This window comes from Dromiciops gliroides, chromosome 2 (genome assembly GCF_019393635.1).
Source record: "Dromiciops gliroides isolate mDroGli1 chromosome 2, mDroGli1.pri, whole genome shotgun sequence".
In the NCBI taxonomy this organism is placed as follows: Eukaryota; Metazoa; Chordata; class Mammalia; order Microbiotheria; family Microbiotheriidae; genus Dromiciops; species Dromiciops gliroides.
The window spans coordinates 344,474,442-344,497,509 of NC_057862.1; the positions used below are offsets into that span (position 1 = coordinate 344,474,442).

Genomic DNA, 23,068 nt, shown 5'->3' on the forward strand with positions numbered 1-23,068 from the left:
AGTCATTTATTTCCACCAGTGACAATACATTTAGACTCCAGTGTTTCAGCATTGATTGATGGCTTAATATCATATATAATTTTTTTAATGAAGGAAAACCATTTAAATATGTTACCATTTGCACTGGTATTCTCCCATGTACATAACTGCATTTAATCATTACTGGGATTGGTTTTGGTCCTTGTGTAATTTGTATCAGAGAAATAACTGTCAAAGCCATCTCATCTTGGTGTTGAAAATGGTACATTTTGCTTTATACTTGACTAGATTCTTTCTTCCCTACACACGGAATGAAGTGTTAGAACCTTGGCCACTACCACACAGGAATTCCATGTGTGAAGAATTAGCAACCATGTGCTTCCCCAAGTCCCCTTTTCTGGTAATACAATATTTAAGTACCTCAGTATGATACCCATGTATGGTTTGAAGTTTGATTTTAATACTTTTAATATTAAAATAGGTAATAAAATTTTAGTATCTAATTATAAGAAGATTTTATCCCCTTATTAAAGTTGCTAAATCAGGCTTAGATTATGATCCTGATGGTGCCTCTTTGATGTGAAATTTTCAAAAGTAGAGTTGAAAGGATGGGTAAATTTTTGTTGCTGTTAGATATGCCCCTTTTCTTTCCCCAAAGTAACAAGTATGAAATGCACGTATGGAAACAAAAAGGAGCAATTTGGGATGCTGGAGAAACTAGTGGAGGTGTCAATGTCAGATGAGTACCCTTAGGCAAGGCAGCTGGTACATGCAGGCTTTTGTTTATCAGTTACTGGTTTATGTAGCCTTTAGGCCAGCACAAGGAACAATCACTCCTACAGGGTCAGCTGCTGGTCAGAAGCAAAGTAAGAAAAGACTTTGCGCTAAAACACGTCAGCCATAATTTTAGTACAGCTGGCACCTGCTACGGGTGCACAGCGTGAAGGTTAAAGGTCAAAGAGGCAGTTGTTCAAAACTCAGTGATGGCTTAAAGGGACTTGTAGATTAATCTGCTTTATTAACTTCTCTATATTAGATAACTATTGCTGTGAATGACAGTACATCTTTTTGAATAAGTCGCATCTCTTTCTCTTTTAAATTAGCTTTGGGGTAATGAATATTAAATAGAAAGCATTTCAAGGGTAATTAAATGAAAACAGAATGATGTCATTTTGCAATCATATTTGTATGTTTATTGTAATGTTTTCCAAGGGACTTTAAAAAAAGCCAATTCTTTTAGGAAAAAAAAAAAGGTTTTTAAATGGGGAAGTAAATATATCCTCCTATTACCCTGTCTTTAAACCACAGACATGCTGTATGTGTTGCAAGCCAGCATTAAGCAGGTGGATACCCAAGGTTTTATATGGCATTCTCAAAGCTCCTAAGAGTTTTATTTGTGAGTGAGAGTGACCACTCTTATTTATAGGTCTTTTTAGCCATTCTTTGACATGGAAATTTCTGAATTTTCTTTTGTTATTCTGCTTTCAAAACACCAAGGGAATATAAGTAAACAGCAAAAATTGGTGGATAATTGTGCCTTTGGGTAGATTTATATAAAGAAGACAGCGAATAAGTGATAAGAAAGGAAAAGAGACCATCTTGGTCCACAATAGTCGGGAGTGTACTTTGTAGCAATGTCTTATCTGATGGCATCAGAAATATTATTTGACCTCAGAGTTTAATATTTTTCTATCCCATAATTGTGATTGGCACAATTAGCTACTCTTGGACAATGAAGGAAAAAAGGGACAGTTCAGGGCATCTCTTGGCAAAATCTTATCCATGAAGAGCCTGTCAGACACATGTGGGCTGAAAATTGTAGCTAACTTTGAAACAATACTTAGAAATCTTCATTCAAAGGGTACAGATTTATCTGCCAACTGTGAATGGTCTGCATTCTTATACTAAAGCCACACATTATTTCTATCCACTTCCAAATTTCAAGGAAAATTGTACTTGACATCATTGGGTATTTAATTTGAGCTTGGTATATGGGTACAGTATTTTTCAGTAGTGTGCAACATCTGTAGGAAGTACATGACCATCCCCCTGATCAAGAATATCAGGACCCACTGAAGGGCTTGTGTGAATCCTTCAAAGAGAGGCAGTCAAGCTCAGCTAGGCTAGAACAAGGAGACACTCCCAAAGCCCTTCACTCTCAAGCCTTTTCTATCATCCTCTTGCAGGGGCATTATTTGGGTTTCTGGAACTGCTCACCAAGGAAGCAAGGCTGGAAGGGCCATCCCTGATTAAGTACCATAGATCCACTGTAGAATTAGATTTTAAAATGACCATTCCTTTTCTCTCTGCCCAGGAAGAAAAGGAAAACACACACACACACACACACACACACACACACACACACACACACCACTGTAAAAACAAATGCAGAATTGCATTTTTGCTGCCATCATTTAAAAAGATACTTGTTCCACTAGCACCATAAAAATGAACTGCCCAAGCCCAAGAACTTGAACAGATAGGCCACTGGAGACACCGGCCTAAAAATAAGTCACAATGTTTCTTTTTTCATTTAATTCAGATGAGACTTTATATCATATAATATCTTGATTTTTTTTCCCAAAAGATGGCTGAATTAGCTATCTTTTATTTCTCTCCTATTCCTATCAATGTTTTATTTTTCTTCTTGAAGTTTAAAAAAAAGACACAGTTAGGATGGTTTATTTCTACCCCCCACCTTGAGATAAACTCAAAAATCCTGCCTCTACTCTTCAGATGTTTCTGAAAAGTAACAAAAAACATAAAAAACACAATAACAACAGCACACATTTATAGAGCCCTTTTGCAATCTGCAAAATGCTTTCCCCCCCAAACCCAGTAATTGAGGTCATACAAATACTATTATTCTCATTTGATCCATGTAGTAACTGAGCCTCAAAGGACTCACTGACTTATTCACTGTCACATGTCTGGTACATTTGTGTGTGTGTGTGTGTGTGTGTGTGTGTGTGTGTGTGTGTGTGTGTGTGTGTGGTAATTGGAGTTAAGTGACTTGCCCAGGGTCACACAGCCAGTAAGTGTTAAGTGTCTGAGGCCAGATTTGAACTCAGGTACTCCTGACTCCAGGGCAAGTGCTCTGTCCACTGCGCCATCTAGCTGCCCCCTGGTACATTTTTCTTTTTCTTTTTTTTTTTCTTTAATAAAGTATTTTATTTATTTATTTCCCGTTACATGTAAGGATAGTTCTCAACTTTTGTTTATACAAGCTTTCCAATTTCAGATTTTTCTCCCTCCCTCCCCCCTCCCCTAGACAGCAGGTAATCTGATATAGGTTTTATTTATACACACACACACACATATATAAAATAACATTAAACCTATTTCTGCATTAGTCATGTTATAAGAGAAAAATCAGAGCAATGAGGAAAAACCTCAAAATAGAAAAACAAACAAAAGAAATAGTATGGTTCATTCAGCATCTATACTCCACAATTCTTTTTTTTTCCTGGATTTGGAGATCCTCTTCCATCATGAGTTCCCTGGAACTCTTCTGTACCCTTGCATTGGTGAGAAGAATATAGTCCATCACAGTAGATCAACATACAATGTTGATGATACTGTGTACAATGTTCTTCTGGTTCTGTTCATCTCACTCATTATCAGCCCACGCAAGACCCTCCAGGTTTCTCTGAACTCCTCCTGCTCATTGTTTCTTACAGCACAATAGTATTCCATCACATTCATAGACCACAACTTGTCCAGCCATTCCCCAGTTGATGGGCATCCCCTCAACTTCCAATTCCTTGCCACCGCATAAAGAGCAGCTATAAATATTTTTGTACATGTGGGTCCTTTTCCCTGTTCCATGATCTCTTTGGGGAAAAGACCCAAAAGTGGTATTGCTGGGTCAAAGGGTATGCACAGCTTTATAGCCCTTTGGGCATAATTCCTTTCCTTTTCTTTTTTTTTGGGGGGGCAATGAGGGTTAAGCGACTTGCCCAGGGTCACACAGCTAGTGAATGTCAAGTATCTGAGGTAAGATTTGAACTCAGGTCCTCCTGAATCCAGGGCCCATGCTTTATCCACTGCGCCACCTAGCTGCCCCCCTTTGGGCATAATTCCAAATTGCTCTCCAGAATGGTTGGATCAGTTCACAGCTCCACCAACAATGCATTAGTGTTCCAATTTTTCCACAGCTTCTCCAACATTTATTATTTTCCTTTTTTGTCATTTTAGCCAATCTGATAGGTGTCAGGTGGTACCTCAGAGTTGTTTTAATTTGCATCTCTCTAATCATTAGAGATTTAGAGCATTTTTTCATATGCGAATAGATAACTTTGGTTTCTTCATCAGAAAACTGCCTGTTCATAACTTTTGACCATTTCTCAATTGGGGAATGACTTGGATTCTTATAAATTTTATTCAGTTCCATATATTTTAGAGATGAGGCCTTTATCAGAAGTACTAGCCATAAAAATTGTTTCCCAGCTTTCTGCTTCCCTTCTAATTTTGGATGCATTGCTTCTGTTTGTACAAAAATTTTTTAATTTAATGTAATCAAAATCATCTATTTTGCATTTTATAATATTCTCTATCTCTTGTTTGGTCATAAACTGTTTTCCTTTCCAAAGATCTGAAAGGTAGACTATTCCTTTCTCTCCTAATTTACCTATGGTATCACCTCTTATGTCTAAATCATGTATCCATTTTGACCTTATTTTAGTATAAGGTGTAAGATGTTGGTCTATGCCTAATTTCTGCCATACTATCTTCCAGTTTTTCCAGCAGTTTTTGTCAAATACTGAGTTCCTGTCCCAGAAGCTGGAGTCTTTGGGTTTATCAAACACTACATTACTAGTGTCATTTACTACTGTGTTTCCTGTGCCTAGCCTATTCCATTGATCCTCCACTCTATTTTTTAGCCACTACCAGATAGTTTTGATGACTGCCACTTTATAGTAAAGCTCCCCTGGTACATTTTTTAGGGACTTGAACACAGGTTTCCCAACTCCAAGTGACATATTCATTGTATTATGCCCAGGCCTTTCTTCGCCATTCATTCCCACATTCACCTTTTTTTTCCCTCACTTAACTGTCCTGAAAGAAAGTCAGAAGCGAATTAGACTATCCCGATTTCATAACTGAAGAAACCAGGACAAAGAGAGGTACATATCATATACCTTCTTTCCTTTCAGGGAACTTAGGATGTTTTTGCTTGAAAAGCATTTTTGCTTTCTTGGTTGTCATAGTATTGCATAAGAGCACACATTTATACTATGCTTCCCAATACACAAAACATTTTCTTCAAAATAACCCTGAGGAAAAGAGTCAAATATTATTATACCCAATTTCATATAAGAAAACCATCTAGGGGGCAGCTAGTTGGTGCAGAGAATAAAGCACTGGCCCTGGATTCAGGAGGACCTCAGTTCAAATCCGGCCTCAGACACTTGACACTTACTAGCTGTGTGACCCTGGGCAAGTCATTTAACCCTCATTGCCCCACACAAAAAAAAAGAAAGAAAGAAAGAAAACAGGCTAATACAGATTGGGTAACATGCTCATAGTTATTGAGTGCAAATATACATATATAGATATATATATAGACACACACACACACACACACACACACACACATATATATATATATATATATATATATATATATATATTCCCTCTTTTCTCCTATCCAGCTGAGCACTCTCCTCAGCCCCTCTTGCTGGATCAGCATCCATGTCTATCCCTTAACAGTGGAAGTCCTCCAGAACTCTGTTTAGGACCCTCTTCACTTTGTCTCCAGGTGATCTCATCAATTCCTAAGGGTTCAGTGAGCATCTCCATCTGTGCAGATGACATCCAGACATATCTATTCAACCCTGAATCGTCTCTTAGCTCTAGTCCTATATCAGCAGCAACCTGGGGCATATCTCCCCCTGGATGCCCCAGAGAAACCTTAGTCTGTTATGTGGGGCTCCTCTCTAAACAAACCCTCCTTCAAACTTCCAATTTCTATTGTGGGCATTTGCGCCTTTCTACCTAAGAGCATTCTGCACCCAGTGCAATCAAGCAGTTTCCAAGTGTCATCACCACAACATACCTTGCTGTCTGTTCCCTTTTCTCCATTCGTACAAGCCACGACATTATTTCAGACCTATTTTTATCTGCTCCTTGAACTATTCCAACAGTAACCTAATTGGACTCTGAATTTCTAATCTCACCACTCTCCATTCTGTCTTTCACACAGCTGCCAAAATAATTGTCCTATACATGTGACCATTCCATCCTCCTGCTCAGGAAGCTTTGGGAACACCCTTCTGCCACCACAATACAATTCTGTTTCTTCAGCTTGGCATTTCAATCCCTACACAACCTAATTCCAAACTGATTTTACATCATTCCCCTGCATGTACTCTAACCCTGGCCAAATGGGCGTACCCAGTGTTCTCCAGATTTGACACTTCAGAACCTGGCTGGGGACTGAGTGGACATCCACCTCCTCTCTCCCATTCAGAACCTCCAACTTGCTGCAAGACCCAGTTTATATGCCACCTCCTTAGAGGTTGTCAGGGCTCTGTCTCCTAAAATAATCGTGTAGGTATCTGTCTATATGGCGTATCCCAGGATACTCCTTGATGACAAGGATGTTGTTTGTCATTTTCTCCTCATTTCCTAGGACCAAGCTGTATTTATGCATTGTGCACACTTGTTGCCTAATTAGTGCTTTTTAGAGGACTAGATATGACTAGTAAGGGGCATAAATGTAATCAAAACTCAGGTGTCTTAATTTCAAGTCTAATGCTCTTTTCACTAAACCACACCATTTCTCCAGAAGAAAGGCATTATATGCATTCAGTTTGTAATCACCTTGATTAGTATTAATTATTGTTAGCTCACCTTCTACCAGATTTATTCTACCAACCCAGAAGTGACCCTGGTTTTCAAAGACTATTTTAGGAGAGCACAGTTTCTGGCAAATCCGGTCAAACTAGAAAAGACTTCAAAAATCAGCTCAACATTTATCTGCATCTATCATCCAAGGACCAATAAACCCAAATTGAGAGAGGTTCATCTTTTAAAAATTACAAGAGACTGGGGCAGCTAGGTTGCGCAGTGGATAGAGCACCGGCCCTGGATTCAGGAAGACTTGAGTTCAAATCCAACCTCAGACACTTAACAATTACTAGCTGTGTGACCCTGGGCAAGTCACTTAACCCCAATTGCCTTACCAAAAAAAAAAAAATCAAAAAATTACAAGACACTTAGCCTCTCTGGGCCTCAGTTTCCTCATCTATAAAATGAGAGTGTTGGACTAAATAGATTCTAAAGCCACTGCCTCCTCTAGACCTATGATCTACATGAGGATTGCCTCATATTCTTCATTTACTTCAATATTTTAATGTACCCTTCAGGAAGAAAATAAAAACTTTTTTGTATTTTCATTCTTTTTTTTTTTTTTGGTGGGGCAATGAGGGTTAAGTGACTTGCCCAGGGTCACACAGCTAGCAAATGTCAAGTGTCTGAGGCCAGATTTGAAGTCAGGTCCTCCTGAATCCAGGGCCAGTGCTTTGTCCACTGTGCCACCTAGCTGCCCTTTTGCATTTTCATTCTTAAAAAATTTTTACTATCAGGTGATAATTTTTTTTCAGCCACAGATACTCATGTAAATGGTCTACTATAGTGTGGAAAGATTGGAAACTCTGTCATTGGCAATAGGAACCAAGCTGATAAAATCACAAACTCTTGAAGTATTGTTATTCTATACAAGGTAATTTGTGTGAAATAATCCCAAAACTTATTAATTCACTCTTTTTTTGTTTGTTTTTGGTTTTTGGCAGGGTAATGAGGGTTAAGTGACTTGCCCAAGGTCATACGGTATCAAGTGTCTGAGGCTGGATTTGAACTCAGGTCCTCCTGAATCCAGGGCTGGTGCTTTATCCACTGCATCACCTAGCTGCCCCCTAGTTCATTCTTTAAGACACTCTTCCAAACAGCCTATTCACATCTACTTGAATTCTTCAAATATGTAACCAAAAATATATTTTGGGCTTATCCTGAGTTTCTGAAACCCTGTACTTCAGTACTTAAAGGGATGAGTGATCTCCTTGGCACAGACAGTGATGCAGACTGTAATCCATAATTCCTCATCCTGTGTGATTCTTCTCTGTACCTTAAGTGCTCTATAGAGGATCTACCCAATCCAGTAGTCAACTTCTTTTAGTTCTTCAAATACTACATAGATACCAGTACAACCATAGTAATAATTTTTAAATCCTTACATTTGTATAGTGCTTTAATGTTTACAGAGTTTTATAACAACCCTTGTTTCAGATGAGGACTGAGACTCAGAGAGATTGTGCTTTGTCAGAGGTCACATAAGCTAGTAAGCAGAAGAACAGGATTCTAATCAGGTCTCCTGATTCCAGGTCCAGTATTTTCATAATTTTGTTGGAGCAGGGCAATGAGGGTTAAGTGACTTGCCCAGGGTCACACAGCTAGTAAGTGTCAAGTGTCTGAGGCCGGATTTGAACTCAGGTCCTCCTGAATCCAGGGCCAGTGCTTTATCCACTGTGCCACCTAGCTATGCCCCCATAATTTTTTTTAATTAGGAATGTGAGGTAGTGGAAGAAGAGATAGTGCTCAAGGTTAAAGATATCATCTAGGCAAGATTTGTTAGCAACTTTTAGGAATGGAAGCAGGAAGTTCAAGGTACTTTCAATTTTTAAAAATACTTGGTGACTGGACTTTAAATGTATAAATGTGAAAGCCAACTAGAAGACCACCAGAAAAATATTTATTCCTTCAAAGGCCTGCCCATTTTTTTTAGAGACTGCACTTTGGGAAACAGGAGTCCTAAGCCAGACAGATATTATTCCCTTATTTACCATATCAGAAAAAATAAATCCCCTGTACCCTGACTTCTGAGCATCCTGTATTATACAGAAGATGAATACAAATTGAGGAAATCCTCAAGAAGAGTCACCCAAGTGATTAATGGGGATAGAAAGGCTGGCTTCTGGGTCCAAATTAAAGGAGCTAAATATACATAACTTGCCCAAATGACAGCTAAATGGGGAATTTGATAAGTCTATAAATACTCAAAGATGTAAATGCCAAGAAAAAAAAGGAATTACTTAGTATGGCATAATGGAAGAATGGTTTAAAAGGATATTATTAAGAAAAAAATAAAATAAAACATTGAGTATCGATACAAAACAAACTTCCAGACAATAAGAATTGTTGCTGACCATGGATGCCATTATGTATCATGTGACAAGGGAAATGATAAAAGGTCCAGATCTCAAGATGTTGGCAAATAGAGAAAGAAGAATTATATTACCCAAAGGCAAGGAGTCAAGTAGGATCCATCTCCTCTCAGAGCCCTGGAACAGGAAGCCAAGTTGTCTAGAGTAGCTGATTCCATGGCTTTTTGGACTATAAGTCCAAGTTCCATTCGTTGGATGGAGTAGGGATATTTTCTGATTCCATAAATATTTATAAAATTTCATTTGCCAAGTACCTGGGCCCTGTAGAGAATGGGTATAATAATAACTGACATTTATATGACCTTTTAGATTTTAGCAAAGAACTTTATATGCATCATCTCATTTGAGCCTGACAACCCTATGAGATGGCTACTATAAGTATAATCCTCGTTTTAAGGATGAGGAAACTAAGGTTCACAGAACTTGGGTGATTCATCTATACGCATATAACTAGGATCATAGATCATAGATTTAGAGTTTGGTGAGATCTTAAAGATCGTTTAGTTCTGCCCCTTTGTTTTACAGATGAGGTAACTAAGGCCCATAGAGTTAAGTTGTAAATGGTACAGCCAAGATTCAGACCCAGTTCTTCCTTACTCCAAGTCCATATGTTTCACTCATTCATTCAACAAGTATTTTTTAAATGACAACCTTGTGCCAGGCTATCTGCTATGTGCCAGGGATTCAGTGACAAAAATAGAACAGTCCTGGCCTAAGAGAGCTCATGAGGGAAAACGGCATGAACATAAATAAATAAGTATAAGATTTACGCAAAGTTAATGTGAAGAAATTTCAGGGTAGGGGGTTGGAGGCAGGGAAAGGGCACAGGATTTTGGAGAATCAGGAAATGCTTTATTCAGGAGCAGACACTTGAGCTGACCCTTGAAGGAAACTAGGGAGTCGGGAGGCAGAGGTAGAAACAGTGCAGTAAGCCCGGAACGTTGGAGTGGAGCCAAAATTGTGAAGGGTTCTAACCATTCCAGGGTATCTCTTGCATGACTTTATTATATTATTTATAGGCTCTTGGGGATCATAAAATATAGAACTAGAAAGGACCTTTGAGGTCTTCAAGTCCTCCCTGCCTGCCTTTATTTTACAGATGAGGAAAATGAGAAGTAAGGTGAAGTAGTGATTCCTATTTATATCACTTGCCCTAGGTAACACAACTACCAAGTGCCAAAACTGGAGCTCAAACCAAGGTCTTTTGGATTCCTTTTTCCACTGCCCTTTTTTTCACCATGGCACACTGCCTTAAAGACCTACCTAGATTCACCACATTTGTGCTCTTTTCCAAAATGTATTTAAAGTCATCATTAGGGAGAATTAATATCCTTAACCTTGGTGTTAGGTCTGTGTGGACAGCTTCACCACTATATTGACCTTTCCATAGGGTATGTGAGTGATGCCATTTGTGGTACCTTTTAAAAACAAGCAAATTGGGGTGGGGGAGGGGCAACCTAAGTCCAAACCTTGGAATAGCTATTCTTTCTGATGCAAAATGTTTTTGACATGTCTTGTGAGTTTACCACATAAATGCTGCTTTTTTTCCCACATGAAAACATTTTGAATGTGACATGTAAAATAATCCCCCGCTGGAGCTTGTGAGGATTTTTAGGTCCATCTAACTGAATCCCTACAGGAAATCAAGGAGAGTGTTGTGACAGATGAGAGGCAATGAAACTTTGAACCTCCTTCTGCAGGGGTAATATATTTATTATGAAATACAATATTCATTGCACTCTGCTTTGATGACTGCATCAGATGCCCTCATGCCATTATCCTTTATGTTATTCTGTTGTGAAATATGATATTCATTGAGAAATGTTGTGATGACTATTCACTAAAGTAGCATGCTGTTCCCCTATTCTCTCTCTCTCTCTCTCTCTCTCTCTCTCTCTCTCTCTGGAATGGCCTCAGTTAGAGTTTAGTTTATCACTGAATATTTAATGTAAACATGTGCTTGTAGTCAGCTCTGTCATGCAAATACATTTAAGCTGCTTAGTAGCCTTTTCATTGCTCCTGATTTGGGAAGTTAATAGTTTGTTTACATTGTGAGATTGCCAAACAGAAGGCTCCTCGGGCCCATCTCTGGCGTTACCAGGGCAATTTGACATCATAACTGTTCTTTCTATTTAAAAACCCCAATTTGACGCTCATGTTTTTGATGGTGTAAATTTATTGACATTATCAGCACGAGGTGGGGAGGGGGAGAGAGAAAGAGAGAGAGAGAATGAATGAATTTGAATTATATTTCCAGAAAGGCTGGGGATTTCAAGCATCAAAAACTTGATGAGCCTTTCCTTGTCAGAAATTCTGCTGAGGTGGTTTGATGTTTCAGAGAGGGGATTGGTTTATATGATGTCTAAGGTCCTTTGCAACTCCAGATTCTAAAAATCTGTGAATGAGAGGAGGCTTAGGGTAGAAATCAAGGTGTGTTGTATTTGATCACTTGTGGAGTGGTGATGATGGGAACCAAGTAGAGCAGATATCCAGCTTACCCTAGAAAAGTAGATACAGTCTAAGTTAAAATTTGGTATTTCCGGGGCAGCTAGGTGGCGAAGTGGATAGAGCACTGGCCCTGGAGTCAGGAGTACCTGAGTTCAAATCCGGCCTCAGACACTTAACACTTACTAGCTGTGTGACCCTGGGCAAGTCACTTAACCCCAATTGCCTCACTTAAAAAAAAAAATTTGGTATTTCCCTATGCCCTTATCACCTTCCTCCAGAGAGCCTTCCCTTCAAGTAAGCTGTGTGTCCCTTGTACAAGTCACTGCTCTCTGAGCTTCAGTTTCCTAGCCTGTTAAAATGAGTGACTTTAGCTGCATGATCTCTAAAACCCCTTCCAGATCTATGTGTAGATCTCCCATTTCCTTTTTGGTGCCTGGAGACACCCCCAGGCCCCTAAGGGATCCAAAACTGTCCCTGGAGACATTGGGTGGAATTCAGGTTGGCAATAATTTGTTCTAGACATAAGTGTCACCTTGCCAAACTACCTTTACTCCACTTTGTAGGTAGAGGAAGGCTTCTTTATGATTAAAAACTATTCCTTTCACTTTCCCCAAGAGGTGGCAATCTAAATTATCTCAAAGGAGACCATAGGTGGGATTTCCACAAACAATTTTTAATTTTCTCATTAAATCGAAGAGTGTTTTGTGTGGTGTTGGCAGGCTGAGACAGGGAGGAAATCTCGAATGCTGAGTGGCAAGTTCTAAAGCACTCCAACTCCCTCGGTTTCCTGGTTTTATTTTAATGCAGCAAACCGGCTTTATGGTATCTTCAGCCCCTTGAAATATGATTTACCACTCGTAAAAAGTTTCAAATAGATAATGAAGATACAGGAATGAGACTTGCAGGGTAGTATACTCAATTTTGTGCTCTTGCTCTACAGTACATTTCTGCTGCCGAAATGAATTATTTATTATAATTTATTTCAACAGTGGAAAATAAAACTGTTTTCCCTGTGATGTGTGCGGTAACATTCAGAATAGACACATTACAGGCAGTCCTCTCAATTAATTAATTCTGAAGTTCTATTCTAAGTTTATCTTCTCTCTGATAAGCTAGGACACTTCCAGGTAATTCATCCTCAAATAAACCATGATTAAAGTGAGCGTTTCAAAAACAAGGGCATTGTTAGTAATGCAAAAATTTGATGCCACAGCAGAATCCCACTATGTCTTTCCTTAAGTTTGACAATGGATAGAAGAGTTTTTAAATAGTTTGTGCCATCTCTCACTTGTGGGGAAAGCATCCTTTGGACTTTGTGAAAAGCAGATGAGTGTGGTTACTTTGGAAGAGCAGTCTTGCACACCCCCTCCTCATCCAGGGCTGCGGCCAGCTCCACTCTGCAGAGCTCAGCCAGTGCCCTCATCGTTTTGATTCTTTCCGACATTGTACCAAGGCCAAGTAGGCGTCCCTCCAAGTGATTTTCCAAAGGAGAATGGGCCACACGCTAATTGACTGTACCATCTCATTTCCTAAAAACAGGCCAACGTCATCTTGCACTTAGTGAGTATGAGAATTTTCATCTCAAATGCTAAATGCTTTCTGTTCTTAGGAGACTATAAAGATGCTAAGCACTTGAGAATGTTTTTTAATATGTACCCAATGTTAAAAGATTGACTATAGCATGCTTACTATGGTTTGGTTAAACTGGGTAGGTAAAAATAACTAAATATATGCATATTTGTCCATTCCTGTCATCCTACATATCATTCCACTCATATCACAGAGGTAGACAGCAGACGAAGCAAACAATTGATTCCTTTTCCCTAATGATGACTATTATCTAATTTGAGCAGGATCACATTTCAATATCTACTGTGCATGTGGCCTCAGGAACAGCTCTTTGTAACAACAGCCACTGGCTGCTTTAAAGAGTGCTAGCCATTTATGTCTGTTTTTCCTAAAGTGGCAGCCTCTGGATTTTCCTATACTATAGCAATTGTGGCCCACACTAGCCTCAGAGCATGGGGTGAGTTTGCTAAGGATACCAAGGGGAAGGGTACACCCCTAAAAATCCAGACTCTAGAGGCCACTATCCCCACACTTCGAAAAGCAAAGAGCACTAGGGCAAACATTTCTCAGCAGTTTGGTTACAGTTTAATTCGTCATTGTAAGTCAGTGTCAGGCATGGACTTGGCACTCACTGTGGGGGGTTCCTCACCTTCTTCTTCAGAACTTGTTGGGATCTCCTCAGGTATCATCTTTAAAAGTCCAGGAGTTGGAATGGGAAAGGAATAACAGCCACCTGCTCATAATATTTAGTACTTATTTTTCAAAGGGCATCTCATAGGACAAAGTAGGTGAGGACTTTTTTAATGTTTATAATAATTTTAATTTAAATTATGATATGTTGCTGGTCTGCCAGTAAGAGGAAGGAAACTCCTTTTTAAAAATGTTCTGAATTCCTCACGACTATGTTGTTCATCTAAACATTCTAAAAATATTTCCAACAAACTTGTAAAAAAAAAAATACTTCTTTTGATGAAAAATACCAGAGTCTGCTGGGAGCTCTCAGGGGGCAACAACTCTGGGTTCTCTTTCCAGACACCTCAGGGGCTCCTTAGCCAATCAGCAGATGGTGGGACCGAAGTGGTAGCCAGAAAAGGCAGGTGGTGGGAGAGAGGAATGAGTAGTGACAGAAGACCAAAAAGAAGCAAACTGACTGTGGAGGGTGCTGAGAGCCCAGTTCTTCATTTTTCCTCATGGGTACCACAGAGGTCTGTATGGAAGTTTTTTAGCAGTTTGGTTTTTTAAGCTCTCAAAACAGAGTGCAGATTTCAGTGTTTCTGCCACATAGACATAACACCAACTCTATCTGTTATAGACATATAACCTGTGCATCTTGTTCATGGGCTGAAGTATAGTGTGAGCTGATGACTGAGACTCATGAGGGAAGCATCATGGTGCAATGGAAGGAGTACTTAATTTGAAGTCAAAGGACCTGGGTCTGAATTCTGGCTTTGCCACTTGGCACCTATGTTACCTTGGACAAGTCACTTAACTTCTATGAGCCTCAATTTCCTCATCTGTAAAATGAAGGGGTTAGACTAGATGATCTGTATGGTCTCTTTCAGCTCCAAATATATGGTCCTGTGACCATTGTTACATAAAAACACTATCATTGGGCAGCTAGAGGACGCAGTGGATAGAGCACCGGCCCTGGAGTCAGGGGGACCTGAGTTCAAATCCAGCCTCAGACACTTAACACTTACTGGCTGTGTGACCCTAGGCAAGTCACTTAACCCCAACTGCCTCACCAAAAAAAAAAAAAACCACAACACTATCGTTAGGAAGACAGTACTGGTTGATAAGCTAGTGCCTTAGTGATAGACACTGAGGGAAGTTCTCTGACTTTTGGAAAAGTTCCAGAGTCTTCATTCCTTAGAACCAAACCTTCTGCACAGTTTGTACTTTTGCGCTTTTACAAGCTGGCCTGCTGGTTGTGATCAGAATTTATCAGATTTCCTTACTGCTACCCTGTTAATGTCAGCAGTGCTTTTCAACCTGATTCCTACATATCTTTCTCTCCATGGCCACTGCCCGGCCAAACTGGCTATTTTCATTCCTATTTAGGCCTCATTCTGACCTTGCCTCAGCCCTATCCAGCCTCCACCTTCCACATCAAGAGTAACACTTTTTACCTAGCAATTCAGTGTTGACATAAAGAGGATTTTTCTTTCTTTAGGTTTAATGGGGACTGAGGATTATATATGAGTGAGGCTATGAGGGAGCAAAACAGTTTTCTTTATCTTTTTTTGTGAATCAGGTTCAGAGTGGCTTCTATTAGAACATCAATAGCCAAACATGTGCCAAAGCCAGATACATGAAACTTAGACCATGCATTGGTTTGGTTTATCCATGCCATTGTTGGTCTCAGGGCAGGGAGGGAGGCCTATCATGAGTTTGAATCCAGTCTCCACAAGGGACACTTGTCAAGAGCTGCTATTCCAGGGAGAAGGCAGAGAAGTGTACTCAAATGGGGATGGTCACCTCCAAAAGCAAGAGAAGCCTTGGAGGAGCATCTCTATAGCAATAACTGAGAGACTAGTTTTTGCATAAACTTTTTCACTTTGCTTAAATGATGGATCAAGTCACACAGAATGCACAATTAGTTACCTCTCAGATTCCCCCTTATTTGCCACAGAAAGGTTTTTAAGCACATTAAAAAATTGTTTAAAGGTATGACCCTTTGCAGCAGCTTAAAATAACTGTTCTAGGACACAATACCAAAATGGCCATACCTGCTATCCCCAGGATGGTAGTAAGGCTCACGAGATGGGCCTGCAGACAACATGCTCACTTCCTTCACACTAAATGTTTCAAATAATTGGTCTCTACCCCATGAACTGTTCCCTTTCTTCCTCATCTGAAGAAATCTGGTTTGAAAACTGACTGAAAATTATACATGAAAGCATCTTCCCTCCTCACACTAGGCATTTCACTAACATGGGAAAGAAACTTCCCACCAAAAATCTCCCATTGAACTGAATGTGGTTTTATTCTCAGAGATTCTGATTTTCAGTCCTCAGCTCCTTCTCAGAAGAATGTTTGTTTTTTAGGTCCTGCTGCAGGTCAACCTCATAATTATTAGGAAAAGTCTTCTGGAAATGGAATGCTATAATAATATCAATTGAGCCGATTTGCTTCACTAATTTCAATTTTTCCTCAAGAATGAAAGAAAAGTTCTTTTTAGCCAACTTTATTTTTAGAAAAGTATTTTATTCAAACATTCCCTTGCTTATTACAGACATAAATACATGCATTCAGAGAAATGAATCCACAAGAGTACTGTATAAAGTAATTGGCACATCACTTCAGGATGCTTCGTCATTTATGGAAGGAGTTTTGGTGCCACTGACTTGAATACTTTCCATGAAAATATTCATTCTGCCTCCAGATTGTGGAGCCCATAATATTTTAGATTGCCTCAGTGGATCTGTTAGATTTTTTGTCATTTTAATTTGTAGCTCCATGACTTTGGGTAGCTTGTTGGAATGCGGTCTCTATTGAAGATGTGCAGTCTCTTCTGTATTTGCAGATTATCTTCTCAGTCTTGGTCTTAAGACTCAAATTGGGGGCAGCTAGGTGGAGCAGTGGATAGAGCACCAGCCCTGGAGTCAGAAGGACCTGAGTTCAAATCTGACCTCAGACACTTGACACTTAATAGCTGTGTGACCCTGGGCAAGTCATTTAACCCCAATTGCCTCACAAAAAAAAAAAAAAAGACTCAAATTGTCCTCAGAGTTGCTGGACAGATAGCTATTACCCAACTGGTATTAAAGACTTCCTAAATCAGCAGCCTTATTATATTACAATGGGTAGATCTCCATGGAGGATTTACGTGGTAAAATATAAGCAAGAATCTCACAGAATGAGGAGTTGTGACTTGTACCAAAGGAAGGTATAGCTATGCTGATGATATCACAGATGCTTTATTAAAGTAGAAAGGCACAAAATTTTCAAGCTGGAAGCTACCTTATTACCATGACTAGAAATCTTGCACTTTTCAAAACACTTTTACATGTGCTATCCCATTGGTGTCTCACAACATCCCTGGGGTATATTTATTCTTATCCATACTTTACAAATACTAAAACTAAGACACACAGAAGTTAAATAATTGATCTGAAGTCTCATATGGAAATCAGAAAAGGTAACACTCCAGCTACCAAGGCCCCAAACTGAACTGCTTTCATAAGGGAAATTACAACTCAAACTAAGGACAGAGGGGATATGGACACCTAAGAAAGTGGCTGGATGTATCCTTCCACCACCTACAGCCTCTTCCCCTTTAAGGGGGGAGCGGGATTAGGGGTGAAGTTGAATAAGCACCAAGACTAGAGAGGGTAAGGAGCAAGTTCTGAGCAGCAGCCCCAGAGACCAGGGTGGATATGTATATAGAAACATCCTAGTCTGACCCAGCGAGACTAACAGGAAGCAGGCGTAGCAGCCAAAACAAACAGAGCGTGACTATCCTGTTTCTATGTGCCTGACTCTTCAGTCACAAAGAAGGGCCATATGCTAGGGCAGGAAAGGCAAGGATTGAGATTTCCTCCTCTGGACTTGACAATCCTATGCCCAAATGGGGCTTGTAAAGCATCCAGCACATGGTCTTAGGTCTTGCTTGCCTCTCTGCTATGGTGAATTCCATGTGAGCTCAGACAAAGACTTCCATCACCTATATGAGTCCTCTCCTCCCTCATGTTTCTGCCTTTTGGGGGTTTTATAGGGAGGAAATTCTGCTGTTCCTATCATTTAGTTTTCCTGATTGAAAAGTAGATACTGTTGGCTTATTCCTCTAATTCTTCCTTGGGTGAGTAACATGGAAACTAGTTCCTTTTTAACCCCACTGGTGCCCATTGCTCCTCTTCAGATACTACCAAGTTTATTAATGCATTTCCCAAACTGGGTGACTGCACTGCTCTCTAGTCTCCATTAGCCACTTCTCCACGGAGTGTACAGGTTTACAGGGATTGAGCTGTTTTCCATAAGAGGCTATCATGGCTCTTGTCAGAGGCAGGTGAGGGAGTACTTAAGGGGCTGGGGAAACACCAAACCAACAGTACCAACTCTATGTGCATTACTCTCTTTCAGATGATGTCTGTCCTTATGAACACTATCATTTTTGAGGACTGTCGGAACCAGTGGTCAGTGTCAAGGCCTCTGCTGGGCCTTATACTACTCAATGAGGAGGTGAGTGTTATAGATAAGTGGTAAGGGTGCTGACCTCAGGAAGAGGCAGTGCTAGAGAGGTGGGGGCAAGGCAGTCCTGGGCCACACTTGTATTGTGAGTGGGTGGGGGTGAGGAAGGGACAGTCTGGCCATCTGTTTCTCCTGCAGAGGTCACAGGTTATGGCCAAAAGAGTACTGTAGTCGGAAGATCCAGGGGCAGCTTCTGGCTCCCACACTCAGTTGCCGGGGAGGTCATTTTACAGCTCTGGACTTCATGTTCCTCCTCTATACAATAATGAGGACATTGACACTTCTGCCTTCACTGGGTGGTTATAAGGGAAGGGCTTCACTTGCACTGTTGAGGTGCTAGTCATTCTTAGCTGGTGTCAGTGTCCTTTGGCTAAAGAGATACTACAGTTACCTGCCCTAAGATAAGCTCCACACAGGTAGTCAGAGGATGGAAGGAATCAGGGAGTTACCTTTTTTTCTCTCTACTCCCTTCAAGGGGTTTGAATCACCTTGCTCAAGGCAGCTCACTCCAGGCTTCAGCAGTCTGAGGTCATTGCAAATCCAAATACAGCATCCTCTTTCTTCCTGAGGCAGGTCAGACAATAACAGCACATTTCTTTTCTTTTCTTTTTTTTTTTTTTTGGTGAGGCAATTGGGGTTAAGTGACTTGCCCAGCGTCACACAGTTAGTAAGTGTCAAGTGTCTGATTCTGGATTTGAACTCAGGTCCTCCTGAATCCAGGGCCAGTGCTTTATCCACTGCACCACCTAGCTGCTCCAGCACATTTCTATAGTGCTTCCTTCCAGGCATACAGAACACTTTCCCCACAGAAGCCCTGTGAGCTAGTAGTGCATCATTATCTTCATTTTACAGAGAAGGACACTGAGACTTAGAACTTAAGTGACTTGTCCTGTCGAACCAACTCTCAGTTCTCCACCTACAATACCTGAGCCCTGGGGAAAGGCCAGGAGGTTTCCTCTAGCTCCCCCAGGTCTGGCTTTTCTCAGTGGCCCATCTGCTGTACCTCTTCCCAGCCCCAGAGATTATCCTCCTTGATTTGGCATAAGAAACACCTGTTGTGTGGCAGGATGGGTCTTTTATTCCCTGCTGGCCTTTGTTGCTGGTTTAAACTATAGATTATTTAAATAAACCATTAACACAGAACATTTTTTTAAATTCTCCCCATCTCCTCTGAAGGTCACAGACAGTTCTCATGGCCAGACTAAAGAACAAAACCTGAGACTCCAACCCATAGGTCCATTTATTGACCTCTTGATCCTGGGCCATCCCAGTCTCAAAAATTCCTGGCCAAAAAAAAAGTCTGGGGCAGCTAGGTGGTGCAGTGGATAGAGCACTGGCCCTGGAGTCAGGAGTACCTGAGTTCAAATCTGGCCTCAGACACTTAACACTTACTAACTGTGTGACCCTGGGCAAGTCACTTAACCCCAATTGCCTCACTAAAAAAAAAAAATTCCTGGCCAGCATCTGAAGCAAATACTTGCCACTTTCCCTCAGTCTGCAGGGGAATCTTCCCTGTTTGGAGAGTATGTATCAAATCCCCATAGAAGCTACTGACACTCCTGTGCAAGGAAAGGGCCTGGTATTCAGGGGATTGTGTATGTGTATGAGTGTGTGTGTGTGTGTGTGTGTGTATGTGTGTGTGTGTGTGTGTGTGTGTGTGTGTGTCTGGGATATATGTGACCACTGAAGTGAGGCTGGCCACACTGTGCTTCTTGCTGTTGATGGTTCTGTCTCTCAGGCCATCACTGGGAGCAGTATATTACTGCTATGGAGAATGAATTGTCTATACAATAAGATAGTACTGGGGAAAAAAGACATTGAGATTAGAGGCAGCCGCATACATTAAAATTCAAACTGAAATCCCAGCCATGGAAGGAAACTAATAGAAGAAGAAAATATATCAAAAAGAGAAGAGCTGTCTCATCATTCACCTGTGCTGAAGTATCCAATTTTAGCCACATCCAATAGCACTGTCATTCATCTTCCCTCAGTGTTATTGTGATTTAAATCCAAGCTCTATAAAAGAGAGCAGTTCTTTTAAAATGATTGAGAGGGAATAAGGGCAAATTCAGTGTTTAGAAAAAGCTTATGACATCACAATATTATACTTTACTGATGGAGGCAATATTTCATGGTTTGGGATGAAAAACTAATAATTTTCTATTTGGTGTGAGTCACTGCATCATTATAAAAGAGAAAAATAAGTAGTTTTGTGCATTCCCAATCTTGTTCAGGAAGACACTGTAGTTTAAGTATAATGTCTCTGATATATCGTATTTAAGTATTAGTCTGACTACATATTAATTATGTGTATTTTTGATGTGAGCTGCTTTAGTATAAGATGGAAATTAAATATCATGCCATTTGGGCTCAAAAGAATACACATATACCTGGCAGAATGTTGCCTTTATGCTAAAATTAGACTGTTTCCAATGATTAAGATCTGTGTTTAGCATAAAGGTTTGTGTTTATGTAAAAGCTAACAGACCCCAGCAAAGAGACAGAGGCTGTGTTGTTATTTGTCTAGAGGCCAAGAATGTCAAATATTTCACTTAGTGTCACAAAAAGATCTCTCAGAAACAAACAAGAACTACTGACTTCTTCCTCTCTGTCCTCGAAATCAGATCTCTCTCCCTTCTCCCTCTACCAGCACCACAACCCATGTGCCATCCTTTATGGCAAGATGTCATTTTGCAGTGATTGCAAAATGTGGTCCAGAGCAGTGATGTCAAACTCACCTAGAAACGGATGCCATTAATCCATACACAAGGATCCCGGTGGGCCACATGTTGACTTGGTTTTAAAATGCAATATAACTGTTTCATTGTATTTTTATTTATATTGTTAAATATTTCCCAATTACATGTTAATCTGGTTCCAGCAACACTGGGTGTGTTGTAGGCCGCATGCCACGTGTTTGATACTTCTGGTCTAGAGTCATCTGGGAGAGTGATTCACATTAGGGATCATGCAACACCCTCTTTCTGCAGCTCAGCCAGCTATTTCATAGGATCTAGAGGTCCAAAGACATTATGTCATCTGCCTTACATAATAAGTAGCTGTGTTGGGGCATGAAACCAAGTTTTCTGGTTCCCTCTTCATAATGCTGAGTCTCTCTGTCCATACCAGTGTGTTGGATCAGCAGCATTTCTGGGTTAATCCCAAAAGTCCCTGCCACCCTCTACTAACGTGTGGTCAGATGAAGAAAAACAAAATCTGCAAATAAAAATAACAACAATAATATTTATATATTATGTTAAAGTTAACAAAACATTTTGCTCACAACACTGAGCTAGAAAGTTCAAGTATCATTATCTCCTTCCTAGAAATGTTAGGAAACTAAGTCTTAGAGGTGGGCTGACTTACCTGTGGTCACAAAAATTAGGAAGGGGATTCACACCCAGAGCTTCTGACCTTCAGTCTAGTACCCTTCCCTCTATGCTATGGGACAAAGCACTGAGCCTGCCAGGGAGGAATGGAGAGAGGTTTTCTGGCCACTGGTAAGTTTAACCTGAAGTTAAGAAGGTTTCCACTTCTTCCAAGTTTCCTCCTGAGATTTGAAGTACAGCTCTGTCTGCCGTGTGCCTTCTCCGGGAGGCAGGCATGGAAGTGCTCACTAGCCAGGCAAGCACTAGAGATGCACATGCAAGCCTAAAGAAAGCCCCTGGGGCAGCTAGGTGTCGAAGTGGATAAAGCACTGGCCCTGGATTCAGGAGGACCCGAGTTCAAATCTGTCCTCAGACACTTGATACTTAACTGGCTCTGTGACCATGTGCAAGTCACTTAACCCCCATTGCCCCACAAAAAAAAGAAAGAAGGCCCCTGTGGGTCACATGAGGAAGCCAGTGGGGACTAGGAGGGAGCCCACCTGCAGAAACCCCCCCATCCCAGCCCTAAGCTTGTGAGGGCCCAGTACTGAATTCTAAACTCTACAGTTTGTCTTCTAAAATGCTTGCCTCCTAATAGTACTTCAGCAAATTGAGGGAGAGTCTGATAAACAGCCAGCCCGTTGGCAAACGTGAAGTCCTGGCCCAGTGTTTCAGGAGCCTGATGGAGGGTGTGGAACAGAACCTGCTGATAAAGAACAGAGACAGGTGAGTATTTCCCAGAAAGCACAGCTGTTTACAATGTCTTTCCCCTACCAGGCAGCAGCTAGTTGGGTACAAACTCCCTGGATCTATTTACCTGCTGGCTTTGAGAAATCACATTTGCAGCATCTTAGGACTTACAGCCCTGTGGTATAGGCAGTACAAATCTTATCATTCCCTTTTGACAGGTGAGGAAACTGAGTTACCAAGAAGTTAAATGACTTGCCCATGGACCCTCAGCCAGAACATATTACATGGACTCTTCTTGTTCCCCTATACCTTTCAGCATGGCATAGTGGGAAACAATTGCCTCAAAATTAAAACACAATATGTTGGGGCAGCTAGGTGGCACAGTGGATAGAGCACCAGCCCTGGAGTCAGGAGTACCTGCGTTCAAATCCGGCCTCAGACACTTAACACTTACTAGCTGTGTGACCTTGGGCAAGTCACTTAACCCCAATTGCCTCACTAAAAAGAAAAAAAAAACCACAATGATGTTGCATTTCAGGATTCTTCTTTACCACAAATAATAGTCCTGAATTCTCCCCATAATCTTAAACAAAATAAGCC

The 23,068-nt window shown here is 40.6% G+C and overlaps 1 protein-coding gene across 1 annotated transcript in view; it reads left to right on the forward strand.

The window, feature by feature from the left end:
* The window catches only part of RANBP17 (RAN binding protein 17), a 341,266-nt gene that overhangs the window by 317,156 nt on the left and 1,042 nt on the right, over positions 1 to 23,068 (forward strand). Inside the window, 2 exon segments of the mRNA XM_043990154.1 lie at positions 18,303 to 18,401; positions 22,377 to 22,504. Of these exon segments, the coding sequence (XP_043846089.1) occupies positions 18,303 to 18,401; positions 22,377 to 22,504 (227 nt within the window).